Raw genomic sequence first — 15,109 nt, forward strand, 5'->3', positions numbered from 1 at the left:
TAACAACAGCTACACAGACACTAAATGGGCACAGTTAGGTAATAATAAAGACGCAATAGCTTAACAGGCAAACGCCAGAGGTCGCGAGCAGAAACATGGAGTCCACTGTTGTTAAACGGCCACTAGCGACGCCGGAGATCGCGTCCTAACCATCCATATGCACACACAAATCTGCACGAACAATTGTGTCACGAACCGTGAAAGTATTCAGAGCATTGCACAAAATGCATACTGCTGGAACAGGAACAAAACCTGGACGAAATAAAGTACAGCGCTTGAGCAGTCTCGTTCCGTGTCCATTGATGGAGCGCCGCAGAAACGTCCTCCGCCTACACATTTCTGGGCACGACACTGCGCGTATGTTAACACGCCTCGAGGTCGACGCGAACACGTGTAGTAGCAGTAGTATGGTGCACTGGAAATGGGGCAGTGTGTCGTCCTGGGGTGCTGGAGCACTCCGGTCTACTGCAGCGTCATCTGTCGCTGCAGCCTGAAGTCATTTGGCTGGCAAGCGGAGCCATAAGGGTGGAACGCGGGGCCTCCGAGATCGGCAGTTATGATTGCCGCGCCGGTCATGCGTGTCCGTGCGGAACTAGCCGATTGCTTACTGCTGTTTTTCCCTCCGCGTTCGCACATTTCTTTATGTGCACCGCAACCGCTGGGTTCGTAAAGTCATTATTTTGTGCATTGAGGTTCTTGCACAACGATTAGAACAACTCGGGGCTTCTTCTGATTGCGCACATCGAGAACGCTGGCTGTTATGATATCTTGCAAAGGGGAGCGCAGAAGTGTTTCGGAAAAAAAAGACCAAGACAGGAAGGACGCTCACTTGCACCTGAGTTTATTTTGAGAAATGTCACACCGACTAGCCCAACAGCTTACTATTCTTGGAGGTATTATTTGCCCTTCGGCGCCCTTTTGCGCAGCGAAATGTCCACACGATGGTAGCTGCATTCGTCACGGAGCATTATTTTCTTTTCTTCGGTGCAACTTGGCGACCGCTTTTCTGGCTGATGCCACATGAAAGGGATCCTGTGCAACACACCATGGCACAGTGCAGGTGCTCTTCCGGGCTTGTCATCCTCGCGTGTTCCAGAATAATTTGATAACAAAAACACATCCCTGCTTACCGAACCGAACGAGCATACTAGTGTTTGTTTTCTGCAACCGAAACGCTGAGCAGACGATCAGGAACACTGGATGATCTGTGGTTGGAAACGTACAAGCTTCGACGGCGTTATTGATGTATCGTTGCAGTTGCTTTTCTTTTGCAAATTATATTAATTTCGATTGTGTTTTGAGAGCGTTTTAGTTAATAAATTTTAAATGCAGAACGTTTTGCACAGCACATTTAAATTTCGCGCGCTAAGCACGCCGGTCGATCGCAGCGCCCTCCTGGTGGTGTCATCGCAGAAGGTTCTCCCATTGATTCGCTACACGGACGATTCGCTGCCCCATCCCAGAACACCATGGGTGTAGGAAGGAGCGCCGCTGGTCCGCGGCTGCGCGGAACTGGAAGCGGCCAGGCGGGCGGGACCTTGAGGAGTCGGCGCCAGCCGCCTTTCGGCGATCGGACGGCGACTCGCTTGGCAACGGAACGGTTGCGGCAAGACGCCGGTTTTTTACGAGGGAAGGCCGTGCCTTGCTCGCTGCTGGGAACATGCGCGCGTGACGTCAGCACCGTTAGTTGCCCCAGCGCCCTCTTCGACGAGGTGCGGCTGGTGATTTCGATGGCAGTACCATTTGCGTCCAGACGCCGGTTAGACCGAACCGCTGGTCTGCGGAGCGTTGCATGTAAGGTCGTTTGTCTCCAGTAGGCTAACGGCGTCACCTTCGGAAGGCGAGCTCATACTTCCCGTAGCCCTCTCATAACTGGGCTCACGTCAAGAGGCTGTCACCGAACACACGAAGCAGTGCTTGGAAAACGTGCATCCAGGATTTCGAGAATCTCTGGGAATCCTTTGAGGCTTCTGATCGTAAACCAGAGGTGCGGCAGACGCGCCGACGCACAAACGGCGCCGCAGACCGAGAAAAGCGGGCAAGCGACAATGACGCAAGCATCGATTTAAGGTGCAACAGGGTAGCTCAAAAGTGTGCGACAGAGGGAATAATAAGTAAGCCGGTACAGCTGGGTCACCATTGCGCGATATACGAGGACTCAATGACTGGTACTTCGATTTATTGGCCTTAGCGTCCCAAACCATCACAGCGGCTATGACAGACGCCGTAGTGGAAGCTACCGGATTAAATTTGACCACGTACGTGTAGTTGTTCATGCTCCAGGCCGCAATGATCGACCGCAATGATCCGAGTTATACATTTTTAAAGCGCTGATCACAAATAAAAAGAAGTAAATAAATGAAAGAAACGCTCAACTGAACTTTCGTAATCTTTTTCTTATAGTAGGATACAACATATTACAAAACAGCGGTTGGCAACAAAGGCACACGGGCTGCGCGGCGTTGTGTGACTGCGCTAGCCAATCACAGAAGCAAACAAAGCCGTCGTCAGGCGACGTTTTCACAATGGCGTCGTACTTGATGCCTCCGGAGCGTCTGCTGTTCTTGAAGAGTCTTTTCATCGGCGGAAGCGATAAGGTGTTCAACACAAATGGGCAAAAAGTATGTAGTCTGAGCATTGCACTCTTCAAAAGTCCTCGGTACAGTTCATGTCATTGCTGAGCCCGTTTTAGTCGTGAAACCTCACTGCCAACTGAGGTGAAACTCGGCAGTATATAGCTGCAGCGAATCAAGCGTACTGTTCGAGTTCAATAAAGAATTAGGCTTTCACCATTCCACTATAATAGACGAGTGAAAACGTGTAAAATCACGCGCCCATAGCTTTATTTTTGTGGTTACCGCCTTATTTAGGTAACCGGAAAAGATTAAAGCACGAACTATTTGCAGCCTCGCGGAGGAACAATGGCTGGCGGTTATGAGGGCGTGGGCGCGGCTCTGCAGACTGAAATTGTATCCGACTATAGTCAACTAGCAGAGAAGTCTGAGGTCTTCATTTAGGTTAAGGAGCAAAAACGAGAAAAACAGAGGAACAGGACATACAGTCTAGGCGATTCATGGCCAATCCCCACTGTGGGTATGTGCCACAGCCACTCGCAACGACGACGACGACGAGGCTGAGAAATGTGCCGTTCCGATGTAGTCTAAACGCTGAAATTAACCGCAATCACTGGGGAAGGATGTCGCGAGTATCCAGGTACTTCTCTGGTGACATACAAGAAAAATTCATAATTACTTCGGTGCATGCGCATGTTCAACTTCCGAGCAATAAAAGCGGTGTAGAAGTAATATACGCAAGCCTATTCAAGCTAACAAATTGGCTCAGCACGAACGAGCGCTTTTATACATAGGTAAGCTTATTGGTACGACCTCACAACGCTAGAGTATCCAGCGTTTTGTCGTGAGTCAAATCAATTAATCGGAACGAACAGCTACTATCTCAACCGCATTTTGCCTAAGGAAGAAGATGCTACAAGCAAATCAGCTCAGCGTTGTCGCAACTCGGCAGCAACTTGAAGCCTAATGCATAATGCTTCCGGGAAAGGAAGCTTTCGCAAATCGTTTGTCCTCGCTCCAATCTGCGCACACGTTAACGTATTGCGGCCCGCTTATGTGGAATGCCAAAGAGGGCTTCAGGGTGGAGCAGTTCGTTAAACAAAGAAAAGAAAAAGAAAAGGCGACCGGTCTACCTGGCCGCATGGGAAAATGATAAAGCAACATATCCACTGCGACATGGAGAACCGTGTCTGCTTTCCGTGAAAGACTTACGAATGTCTGGCACACGCCGACAATAAATTTCGCCTCCTAGTCCTTGAAACGAAAAACAAAATTTGAAGCAAGAACGGCAGTGAGTGTATTGACGATACAGCTTATAGCGGCTATGGAAGCTCACTCTCCCTTCGACATGCTTCTCTGGTGCCCAAAAAGCGACCGCCGGGTCTTTAGCCGAAAGTGCACACGTTCAAGATAGGGTCGACATTTTCATCTCGCCTGAGTACTGAAAGCACAAACAAAATCTGTTAAACGCCAAAGTCATGAAACTCGGGGGAATGCCCACAAAATCATTAAAGCCGCACGGCTATGCCGTATGAGAAATGTCTGAACAGTGCCACAGGTTGTGGAAATAACTTCACCGGGAAAAACAACCGAAGCCGTTTTTCATGCGGGGGAGACCGACTTATATTTTTTGCCGCGCCGGAGATCAGCAGTGTGCGCTGCACTAGATTACCCCTTATGTGGCAAGCCCTTTCGGAGCGAAAACGCCTCGTTCTGTTCCGTATCCAGAGAGTAGTAGCGGAGAGGCTGTTCGCAAAGCTTAGCGAGAGAAATTGCAAAATTTGCGAGCGACCTGTGCGAGGAGCCATGGATCAGACTAACGGAGGAAGGAACGAAAGGAGCGCCGCGATGATGTCACTGGCGCCGTATAAGAGAGCAGCGCGTACGTGTGCTTACGCCTCGTTACCAAAAGCACATCCTTCTGTAAAGGTAGCGAGCCTACTTGTCGCCCGTAGTAGTAGCAGCAGAAAACTTTTGTTCTACAAAATGTGACGAGCAGTCTTCAGGCTGGTCGGGGCCCCTATTCCAGGGCTCCACTGGCATGCGCTCTTGGGCCCGCCTCGAGTATGGTAGCCCCCACCGGGCCGCCGCCTCCGAGCCGGAGAGCAAGGCCTCCGCCTCTCTTTGCGGTTTCGTTAATGTTATCGCGAGGCACCTCGGTGCCCTACCACGTGATGTGGTCTAGCGTGTGCTCGGCCCCGCACCACGGGCACTCATATGGATATCTATTTCGTGTAGGAGATGCAGGTGTGGGTAAGCTTTAGTTTGCGACCTCCTCCAGTTGACTTGTTCTGCTTTGCTTAGTTTCCGATGGGGTGGGGCGAATTTAATTTGAGCCCTCCTGCAATGTTCGAGAATTGCCAATCGGTTCCAGTCTACTGGTGCGGGTTCAATGCCGGCCTCTCTGTCGGTGTGGCACTGGTGTTTTGCGTGCCTGCTTAGAATATGACGTGCACACGACGTTTGAAATTTCCAAAAGTGCAATCCCGAAACGCCGAACAGAGAGAGAGAGAGAGAGAGTGTAAGAAAAAGGCCAAGGGAGCTCAACAACACGCACAGCCGGTTTGCTACCCTACACGGGGGAAGGGTGTTAAAAGACGAAAAGAAAGAAACAAGAAACAACAGAGGGTGCCGCTTCGATCGGAGGTACACGCCGAAAGTACAGAAGCTTCTCCAGAGCCAAAACTTGCTATTACGTCATTGCCATCTCGAACACTGCAGCGCTCTTGCGCATCTCCTTTATGTATGCCGAAACCACGTGATACAATGGAGCCAGCGTGTATGGCTCAGTAATACACGGCGATATATCACGATAGTAAATGGAAGCGCCGAACACGAAATTAAACACGTAAGAACAGCTTTGGCTCGTTATTACATACAAATGAGACGTGTAATCGATTTACGTAATGTGTGTGTAATTCTTTGTGTAGTTAGACAGCGTGTTTATGTAGCCTAAACAACGCCAATGGTGCCGGAGCTAGTGAACGTGTCAAATCAAGGGAGCGTTCTATAATTGAGGGTGACTCGTTCGGCGCTTCTATTGATTCATCAGTTTGGCTACATACATGTCTCGAATGGACAGCCTTTGTAAGAGTTTGCTCATTACGCGATACATTTGACGGCGTCATAACTCTAACCTCTACAGCGTGTTAAGACGTGAGCTGCAGCAGAGCAGACGACGAGCCACATTTGAGATCGGGCACGAGCGCACCAATCAATTACGACAATGAACGAGGACTTGGGTGCGCATACGAACCGAAGCTCATTGCGTAAAACTTGACGTGTTCTGACATCGGCGCTCCAGGTGAAGCCTTGGGCGTTGCCGGGTTTAAACGTGACTGGTGTGCGTAACAGCAGCTTGTCCTGCAGTCAGGAGCAGGAGTTGTGCAACGCGTCCCGGCGGCAAGTGCTGCGAGTAGTGGATGACCCACTCGCGACAGCCTCAGCTTTATGGGTAATATCCCGGTATCACGGCGTTGCCCTGTTTAGCAGCCGTTATTTTATCGTCGTCATCAAGACATTTTATTATTATCGTCAAGAAATTAATATATATAGGTGTATACAGGTAGATCCCCACAAGTCATATTCGTGACAATGGATCCTATAGGAAGTGTGCAATGAGGAAATTCACGGTAACAGAAAGTAAAAAAAATCAAATGGAAGTAATGGAAGAGGTAATACCTAGCAAACGCAGATCTAGAAAAAAAAACGCAAATGAAAAAAAGAGACTCGTGGATTCTTCAGGGACAAACCAACTCACCTCAATGCGTAATAAGACGGATACGAACGTTGAGCAGGAAAGCCAGATGCGCCAAGTACGAAGCGCTCGGCTTCACATAAGAAAGTCCGACAGGAAAACCTCGAACAACCAGAAGGTTACTAGTACGACAGTATGCTCCGCTTCCCCACGCAACGAGGAGCGCGACTTTATTATATCGGAGCCCCGGAGGCAGCTATGTCGAGACGCGAACACTAAGGACACCGAGGGCGGCCGTCTGCCGCGCAGGGCCCCGAGTGTATCCACCGTGTATGCATATCGGTGCATCTGAGCGCGTAGGCGATTCAGTCAGCGTTATCTGGTGACTTTTCTGATGAACCGATACGCATGCATCTTCGAGATCCCCATCGGCTGACCTTGCTTGACCTCGATGAGAGAGACTGCGTAGCAAGTTGGTGGCCTTATTGCTAATCGCGCGCTGTCCATTGAAGACTCGCTTGAATGGAAACATAAGGCGTGTGGTACATCTTACTACATCACGACCTAAAACAGCAAAACGAACCCGCGTCTTCGTCCTTGCATTTTTGATTTAAAGTACATTCGTCACACATTAGTACAGGAAAAAAAAAAAGAGGAGCCTTGCACACAGTACAACAGATTACTAGGGGCACTATGTATGTAAGATATTACAGCGCATTACATTAGAGAAAGTACCAAATATTGGGGTAAGTTCACATGAGCAAACAGCAGATTATGAACACATTTCGTGTAGTGACTGTACAGGACAGTCATGTTACAATCACGGTAGTGACTACTCTGAATGATCGTTAGCATGTTGCTGACACATCGCACTCTGGCCATGCATATCGCAGAGCAGGATATGCCCGACTTATCAAGTGTTTTACTCCGCTGCAATATTTTTTCTTGTCACTTTCGTTTCCGTTATTTTTTTCGACATTCCTTAGTAGCTGCAGTTTATCTTCGATTAATGGGATAGTCGGTGCTTCGGTGGCTTATTTCCCAGGTGTGTCGTCGTTTAATAAACAACTTTAGCTCCCGCAGACAAAACACCACAACGAACTCCACGAAGATCACGTGATGTGAGTGATTTATTCGGATGAAATCGAAAATGTTGGCAACTATTGTGTCGCCGGCTTCTCCACAAAGGATAAGATGTTCAGCTATCAAAGGATGATAACGTGGGGTTATCCGATAAAAGTTCCGGTCATAAAGCACATTTCGTAAACTTGCTTAAACAGTCATTATAGAAAAATAACACGGCGACAAAACGGCTAAATCAGCACTTTCTGCTTATTGAGAAGGAATCGTATTCACAATACAGTAGAATCGCGTTAAACGGAAATGAGTTAAACGGAATTGCCGCTTAAATGGAACAGTCGGTTCGTTGGTGTTGCGATAAAAAAAGAAAGAGAAAATGAAGTTCGTTAAACGGAAACTGCAGGTGAACGGAACTAAAACGGCAAACGAAATTGAACGGTCAACCTGAGCGGCATCGCGATACGCATCGCTGTTTGGGCGGATGCTTTCCTTTTGGTGTTTTCACGTGTTCGCTTTGTCGCCAAGGTGACTTTTGCTGGCTTCTGTTAGTGCAGTGGTCGGTGTGGCTCTACCATGATGGTGCCTGGCTGTGGTTTCTTTATGTTGGCAGCGTAGGTAAGCGGCGAGTTTGCTTAGCCTTTCCTTCGAAACGCACGCAAAATACGCTCTCGCTGCAGTGGCTGCTTCAGTAAAACGGCTTTTGTTGACTAAGTTATTTCTTTTTATGGTCTTTACTGCTGCTAACTCCAGTGAAAGTAGAACAATTGTAGGAAGCTTTGTAATCAAATTTGATACACCTATTATTTGCTGTTGGCACTGACGTACCTGCCGCTTTCAAAAGAGAATATTATGTACCTTTGAGCTGGATGTCTCGGTAAATGGAACTCCTGATGCACGGAACTTGTTACCCTGAATTCTAGTGAGTGCACTGTAATAGCTAAATTGAGACTCGAAGACGGCTCCCTGGTGGAAAACTGCTTTTAATTGATGCAGCAAGCTCGCCTCAGATACTACGCGTCCATTGTAGCGTTCTTGGTGCTAGATTTCCAGGACACTATTCCAAAAGTCGGGTCATCGTCCCTCACTATTCTGGCTCAATGTCTCATAACTGCTATGCGCAGCGTTCTCTCACCAAGGCCCCTTACACGAAGTGATTCAGGGTTCCGCGTACTGTACAACAACAGCTGGTTCCTCAGAGAGATTAAAGAAAGGAAATGCAAGGAGGCTAACCATAAGAGGAACTACCCTGGATACTAAGGGGTGGGGATAGAGAAATATAAGGAGATAAAAAGGCTCTTCGGATAAGTTTCTGCAAGGGGAGATTTATGATATATTCAAGCGTCTACAAATCCCGGCGCTTCTGTTTTGGCCGCAAACGGCAAGGTTTCCGATTGCAGTAAAGAATGTTCGATCCGAACTCGCAATGACTAAGCTCATGCGAAATTGATGGACTGATGACTAGCTTGGATGATATGGGCAAGTGGTATGGTGAGTGCAGATATGGGTGGGTGGTGCTGCGATATGCAGGCGGCCGATGTACACGAAAAGAGAGAGGGGGAGATAAAGAATATATGCTACAGACATGACTAGAGCAGCAGAAGAAGAGTGCGTAATGCTCCAGTACATTACGGTCACAGAATGAGCGGAACAATGGCCCATTCCTCCCTTGTCGTAGCAAGTTAGCACCTCAACTTGTGCCCGGCCTACTTTCGCTCGCATCTTATCTTAGCATTCTGTACGTGCGCGTAGCAACACGAGCGACGCAGTTTCCGTTCGCACAGACGGCGCTGCTGCCTACCGTTACTTGGAAATGTGCGAACACACACAAGGCCTTTCCGAGTTCAAAGGCGCCAGAGATGAGCGCTGTAGAAGATGTGCAGTACGGCAGCAAAATCACGCCCAAAGTTGACCACTGTGGCGCTTGGACGTTGAACGTGTCCAAACAAAGGACCAAGAGCAACAGCAGACCACTGGGCGCCGTCGAGGAAAATCTCAGTTACGTGTCAGCGCTCAGTGAAAGAAATGGCAGCCCTTCAATTGCGAGCGGCCGCGTATTGCCGCCAAAGGCACCTACGACACAACGTTTCATAATTCCACTTCCGCCAGCAGGTTCCCCTGCCTCGCTGCGTTAAACATGCGGCCAGCAATCCGGAGTGCTCCTTATTTGCAGTTTTATGTTTACATCTATGGCTATCCGTTGTGACGTTCCTTTTTTTTTTTTTTTTTTACTGAGGCGTGTTTTTTCCTCGGAAGAGCACTATGAAAAAAGAGGTGCGGCAAAAGGCAGTGCACGACTCCCGGCTAAATTCGTTTTTCTTTCTTCTGCGTCACCACCACCCAGACATGCCAGATCCATGGACAGCCGCTGGACTAGGCTCCAAGTCCACACGTGTAAGATACGGAGAATGATAGAGCCGAGAAAGGGTCACAAAGCGAGCTGCATTCAACGGAAACGATCACTTTCAGGAGAAAAAAAACAAAAAAAACAGAGAAGCCCACTTAATCAGAAGTGTTGAATACTGCCACAACGAAAAAGCGCCCTGAAAAAAAAGGGAACCACGAACGGGACCGTCGCGTTAGCCAGCGGGCTCTACGCGGCGTTTCGGCGAGGGCCCGGGCCGAACGCGGGTCACGTGACGCGGCCGTCCGGTGCACTGCGTGCCGTTGCCTAGAGCCGCGTGGGCGTAAACACAGGGCGCACGCCGCCGCGCCACTGCGGACACACGCGACCACCAACGGTAGCGTTGTGGCTCGGCTTACGAAGCTGCCCGGCTCAACGCGTGGCGTTGAGCCTTGAGCGTTTGCGCAACGAGAGACGTAATGGACGGCGGCGTCGGGCCCTACGGCGCCACCAAAAACAAGACCGCGGTGGCAGGCGAAGGACACTCACCCGCCATGCACGGGGGCAGCGTAGCCCTTTCCGGCGTCGCGTAGACGTTATTCAGGGCATCTCGGACGAAGGGGCCATGTTTGCGGGGGCACACATGGGTGAGCTCGTTCGGACGGTGGCAGGCAAGCAGACAACACCGCTACATTGCGACAGTTAGGAGCGGAGGGCGGCACCGCGGGAAAGAAGTCGCGAGGGCGAAGGCACGCTTCTCCGGCAGCCGCCTCCTCGCTCGAGGAAGTGGTGCCGTAGGGGGGCTTCACCGCTCAAAAGGCGAAGCGACGCGAAACGGAACACGGGCTTGTTGTCAATCCGCCGGGCTCTCTTCGCACTGCCTCTTTTGACTCCACGCAAACACGCCGGCCCTTCAAAGATTGGCCTTTGTGAGCGCTTAATTGCGGGTCCGCTACACCGCTTCGGTGGGCCCCTCGTGTGCGCGGCTGTGTGTGTGCGTTGTTTACGAGCCAATATCGATTCGGATCTTCCGCTTCGGGGAAACGCGTGCTGCGCGATTCCCTCCGCGAGACGGAGGCGAGATTGTTACACGCGCGAAATAAATAAATATAGAAAAAGCTACCCTCTCGCGACGTCGCTTCCGGGTTTCTCGAGAGTGAGGCGGCGGAGAAATGGGCGCAGCTACACATGGGCAGCAGGGAATGTAGAACGTGCTCCCGGTAGAGCATCGGCGCCCCCCGGATGGTTACGTGGAGGAACACAATTGCGGCGATTAATCAACACCTGGCATTTCGGATCAGCGGACTACGCCCTGGAAGCGTCGCATAAAATTATTTTAGTTCCAATCTAGATCACTGGTGAATACGTACAAGCGCAAACGGGCTGCACTATTCAGCGCGATCTGTTTTCGAGCGAACGAAACGTTTGCCGCATGAGTAACGGTCGCAAAGACAGCGTGTCGAGAAAATGCTAACAAAGGTGTAAACGTTCGCGGAAGGATCGCATTTACGCGCAGGAGGGGATTGTACAGCTTGGCATATATCAACCCTTGTCATTAAAACGGTGGATAGATGCGCTATCGCGCTCTCACGTATATGCCAAGTGACAAGCATACACGAGGAGCAGCAGGTTAGAATGTGGAACCGAACAAGCTGCGTGCGAATATATTTGCTAATGTAATACTACAAATATAAAAACTTCACTTTACTGCCTTAGCCCATGCGGTACGTATTTCTGCATAAAGTATTGCTTCTGGGACACTTCGATCCAGTGGTAGAGGAATATGTGTGAACGAGATTGCTCACAGTGGTCGGATATCCATAAATAGGGTATAGATTATACAGCTGGCCACCTAAAATCGTTTAACACACCAGTTGTCTTCCCGCGCTACAATTCTTCACGGGAGAAGGATCTGGAATAGGTAGCGTCCGTGTGCCGGCTTCTCAGCCGTGCGTTCGTGGGCAGGATTACAATAGCGTCTCGTAAGGTCGCATTCGGCCACGTTTCTTGCGCCCTCAATGCGTCCCAGCGACCGCGGAAGTTTGCCGTCTCTTTGCGCCGAGAGCGAGCGGAAACCGGTGATGGCTCATTACGCAACTGGGGTCGCTTCGAAGTAACGGCTACGAACGTCTAAGGGCAGCGGCGTCCCTCGAGGTCTCCCGCGACTGTTGCGCCCAGGCGCGCGAAACACACGTGAGTGACACTGGTGGTATAGCGCAGCTCAAGCTGCAAGAGGTCAGCTCATCCGTAAGTGTTCCCTCTGTGTCTTTCAAGTTGAAAGTGCAAAAGCGGTGTCGGTTTCTCTATCGAGACGCTGCAACGCAAGCAGTGACGGCTTTCAACGTAGCGAACAAAAATACCGGCGATACTTTATAATAACGAAACAAGATCTATGAAAAAAAATTAAAAAATGAAAAGCGACTGCACGCACACCAGAAGGTGTAAAAAAGTAGTAAGAAGGACCCACCTTTGATGGAGCCGGACGATGTCTGGGGCTGAACCACCTCGACTTTAGTGTAGCTGTTACTCCAAGACATTTGACAGTTATCGTCGATAGGCTGAGGTCAGATGGGTACAGGGCTGCAGGAATCCAGAGCGCCGGCACTCCGAAGTCTGGGGGGCCCACGCATCGGCGCGGGGAGCGCGTAAACCCCCGAACCAGCACCGCGGCGCTCGCCAAACACCGTACTTGGCCCCTTTCGGGCTCACGGCACGCGTCCGCACTGACGTTGCGCGACGGACAAGCAGGGCAAAAACAAAAATGTGGACAGGAAAAAGGAGAAAAAAAATAAAGGGGGGAGGGATGCCAAGGAACACGGGGCGCGTAGGGTACGTCGTCTAGTCACGTCGCATCATGGCCGAAGAGAGCCCTCGGCGCCCGGGCCAAGCACAGGTCGTCGTGGTCGGCGGTCCCGTTGGAGAACGGCGGTGCAATCCCACACATGCGCCGAGCTCAGCGGAGGTCAGCTCGGTCACCAACACACAGCACCACCGGCGCGCCGCGATCGAGGTGAATCACTGCCACGGCGATTCACCCGCGATGGGAGCGAAAGAAGGCAGAAAACGATGTAATCACACGAGCAAATAGAACGGGAGTCGTTGATTTCTCCGGCTGACGAACGGACGCGCGCGCACAGAGCGGCAGTTATGCTGGGGAGTAGCCGGAAGAAAACAGACCGCTGCGCGACAACAGGCGTGGCACGGCAGTAGCAGACGACGAACTCTGGCTTGGGAGCGCGGCGGCGAGCGACCGCTGCGAAACGCGGAAACGCAGTAATCCACCTGTGCGCGTACCGCCCGGCGAGCGGCTGTGCGGCAGTGTGCCGGGCCTCGTTCGCCAGCCGGGACAGTGCGGCTCGCCTCCTCTCGTCTTCCCCCTCTCCCGAATCGGGTGCGCGCGGCGGCGAGTTCACTGCGCCGCGTAGAGGGGAGGCCGCGAGGCGCCGCGGCGGCCGACACTGCCGTCGATCACGAAGCCAGCGAGCGATCGCGTCTTCGCCGCAGCACGCGGCAGGCGCCGCGGGAGCGACGCGAAGTTCCCGACCGGATCCGTGAATTATTCAAAGCGCAGTGCTTGCAGCTAATGCGCCGTGGAAATGAAACTGGACGAATTACCGCGCTCAATGGCCGCGTGTCCAAACCGAAACTGTGATGTTATGCGCTCGCGTACCAGGAAAATTGCATTTGAGCTTGAATTTAGTGCGCGCAGGGCATCTTTACCAAGCATATGTCTATTTCGATGACTGTGTGCCGTAATGATTTCATCGGTAATTAAACGTCGTACACAAGATCTAATAAAAGGAGGATAAGAATGATAGCCCACTGAACAGAAAAAAAAAAAAAAAATGTGTACGCTCTGCAAAAATGCTCGGAAGCCCCTACGCGAATAACCGGAGCTTGTCCTCCCAGTATGAAAACGCCCTGTCGAAAATCCGCTGCTTCAAGGACTTCGAGGACGAGAGACCAATGCTTTTCTGTTCACTGGGCATCCAAACTTCGATAGCATTTCCTTTCGCACCACTTCCCGCCAATCGTCGTCAGATATAGTCACTTTCTAAGTGGCTTCGATACTTTTGGCGGGAACAATATATCATTTGAGGTGGCCGCTGGGATAGTTTCTCTTCACTGAGGAAGTGCCCATCCTATTTGTTTCTTTCTGCATCAATATCAAGTGCGACACGGGAGCCGCTGATCCGGTGTCATGGGCCGCCGCGCTTTTACGTGGTTCTACGTAACGTTCGCATATATAGAATTACTAAAAGCGAAACCCGTCAAAACGACCGCGTACCTTAAAAACGTCAGCCTCGACATCAGTTCTCCCATACACATTTAACGTTATTGTTTCAGTTTGCCTTGTTTGTTTCCGTCTGTAAGGTTATTATTATTATTTTTTTTGCTTTAGCAGCTTGTATTGTCCATCTACAAGTGCCGATGCAATCAGAAGGAATTGGTCAAGTTCACATAAATATTAATTTAACACCATTTTACTTGGAGCCATGGCAAAAGATTTTATCTCCCTAATCCAGCCATACACGTATAATCGATACGAGTGATTCCATCGCAATACAAGGCGCATGAGTAACCTAGGCAGCTACAAAGAGCTTCAAAGAAGCCGACGGAATCACAGCAACGCGCACCAAATTCATCTATTCATAAAGTTTGCACCGATTCATTCTCAGGTTGCTTTAAAATGTATATTTATAGACACCAGTTAAACACAAAAGGAACCTATACTGCCACATTCTTATTTCCACGTATAAAGAAAGCAATATGCATAAAGGCATAAAACTGCAAGGAAAATATAACTCAGTTTCCACAATAGCGCATGCATCTTTCTAGCTATTCGCGGTCATATTAGAGGTTCGGGGAAGAAACGAAGATCTGAAGTTTGCACAAAGCCGCACCAATAATCATATACCCTTACTTACACATACAGCGACGTCAGTGTACTTTAATGCTATCATGCTTCATTGAAAAACCAATCACATTGTATTTTCTGCATCATTCGCTAAACCGTAATTTGTTCCGTCTTTCTTTCTCTCTTCCCCTTCCCCAAACGCCGAGTAGCTGGCTAGAGGAATATACCTCAGGCCAACCTCTCTGCATTCCGTATCATTAAACTTCTCTCTCTCTCTCTCTCTCTCTCTCTCTCTCTCTCTCCCTCTGTGTGTGTGTGTGTGCGTTCCCTCTTTGCATCTTCTTTTTTGCATCATGCGCACGGGTGATTCGCGTATTTTTAACGAGCAAGAACGTTAACTGTATAGCTGCGCACTGGGAGGCTGCTCTTCATCGCAACTGCTATAATTATCGAAATGTTAATCAGTGATGCACATATTACTAAAGATATAGAAAAAAGACCATCAAACAGCCGGAACTCATGTTTACATACATACATACATACATACATACATACATACA

General features: G+C 50.0%; 1 protein-coding gene across 6 annotated transcripts in view; it reads right to left on the bottom strand.

The window, feature by feature from the left end:
* The window catches only part of Hr3 (nuclear hormone receptor 3 ROR-beta), a 152,901-nt gene extending 138,272 nt beyond the window's left edge, over nucleotides 1-14,629 (bottom strand). For 4 of the 6 annotated variants that reach the window (XM_072288153.1, XM_050177388.2, XM_050177386.2 and 1 more), the window contains exon 1: nucleotides 12,159-14,629. In XM_072288153.1, coding sequence (XP_072144254.1) covers nucleotides 12,159-12,228 — 70 coding nt within the window. In that variant the 5' untranslated portion in view covers nucleotides 12,229-14,629. Of the gene's footprint in view, nucleotides 1-10,240; nucleotides 10,696-12,158 lie in introns of those variants that run through there. The other 2 variants (XM_050177387.3, XM_050177389.3) reach the window with 2 other exon arrangements.
* Between the last annotated feature and the right edge of the window lie 480 nt (nucleotides 14,630-15,109).

This window comes from Dermacentor andersoni, chromosome 5 (assembly GCF_023375885.2).
Source record: "Dermacentor andersoni chromosome 5, qqDerAnde1_hic_scaffold, whole genome shotgun sequence".
NCBI classification, from domain to species: domain Eukaryota; kingdom Metazoa; phylum Arthropoda; class Arachnida; order Ixodida; family Ixodidae; genus Dermacentor; species Dermacentor andersoni.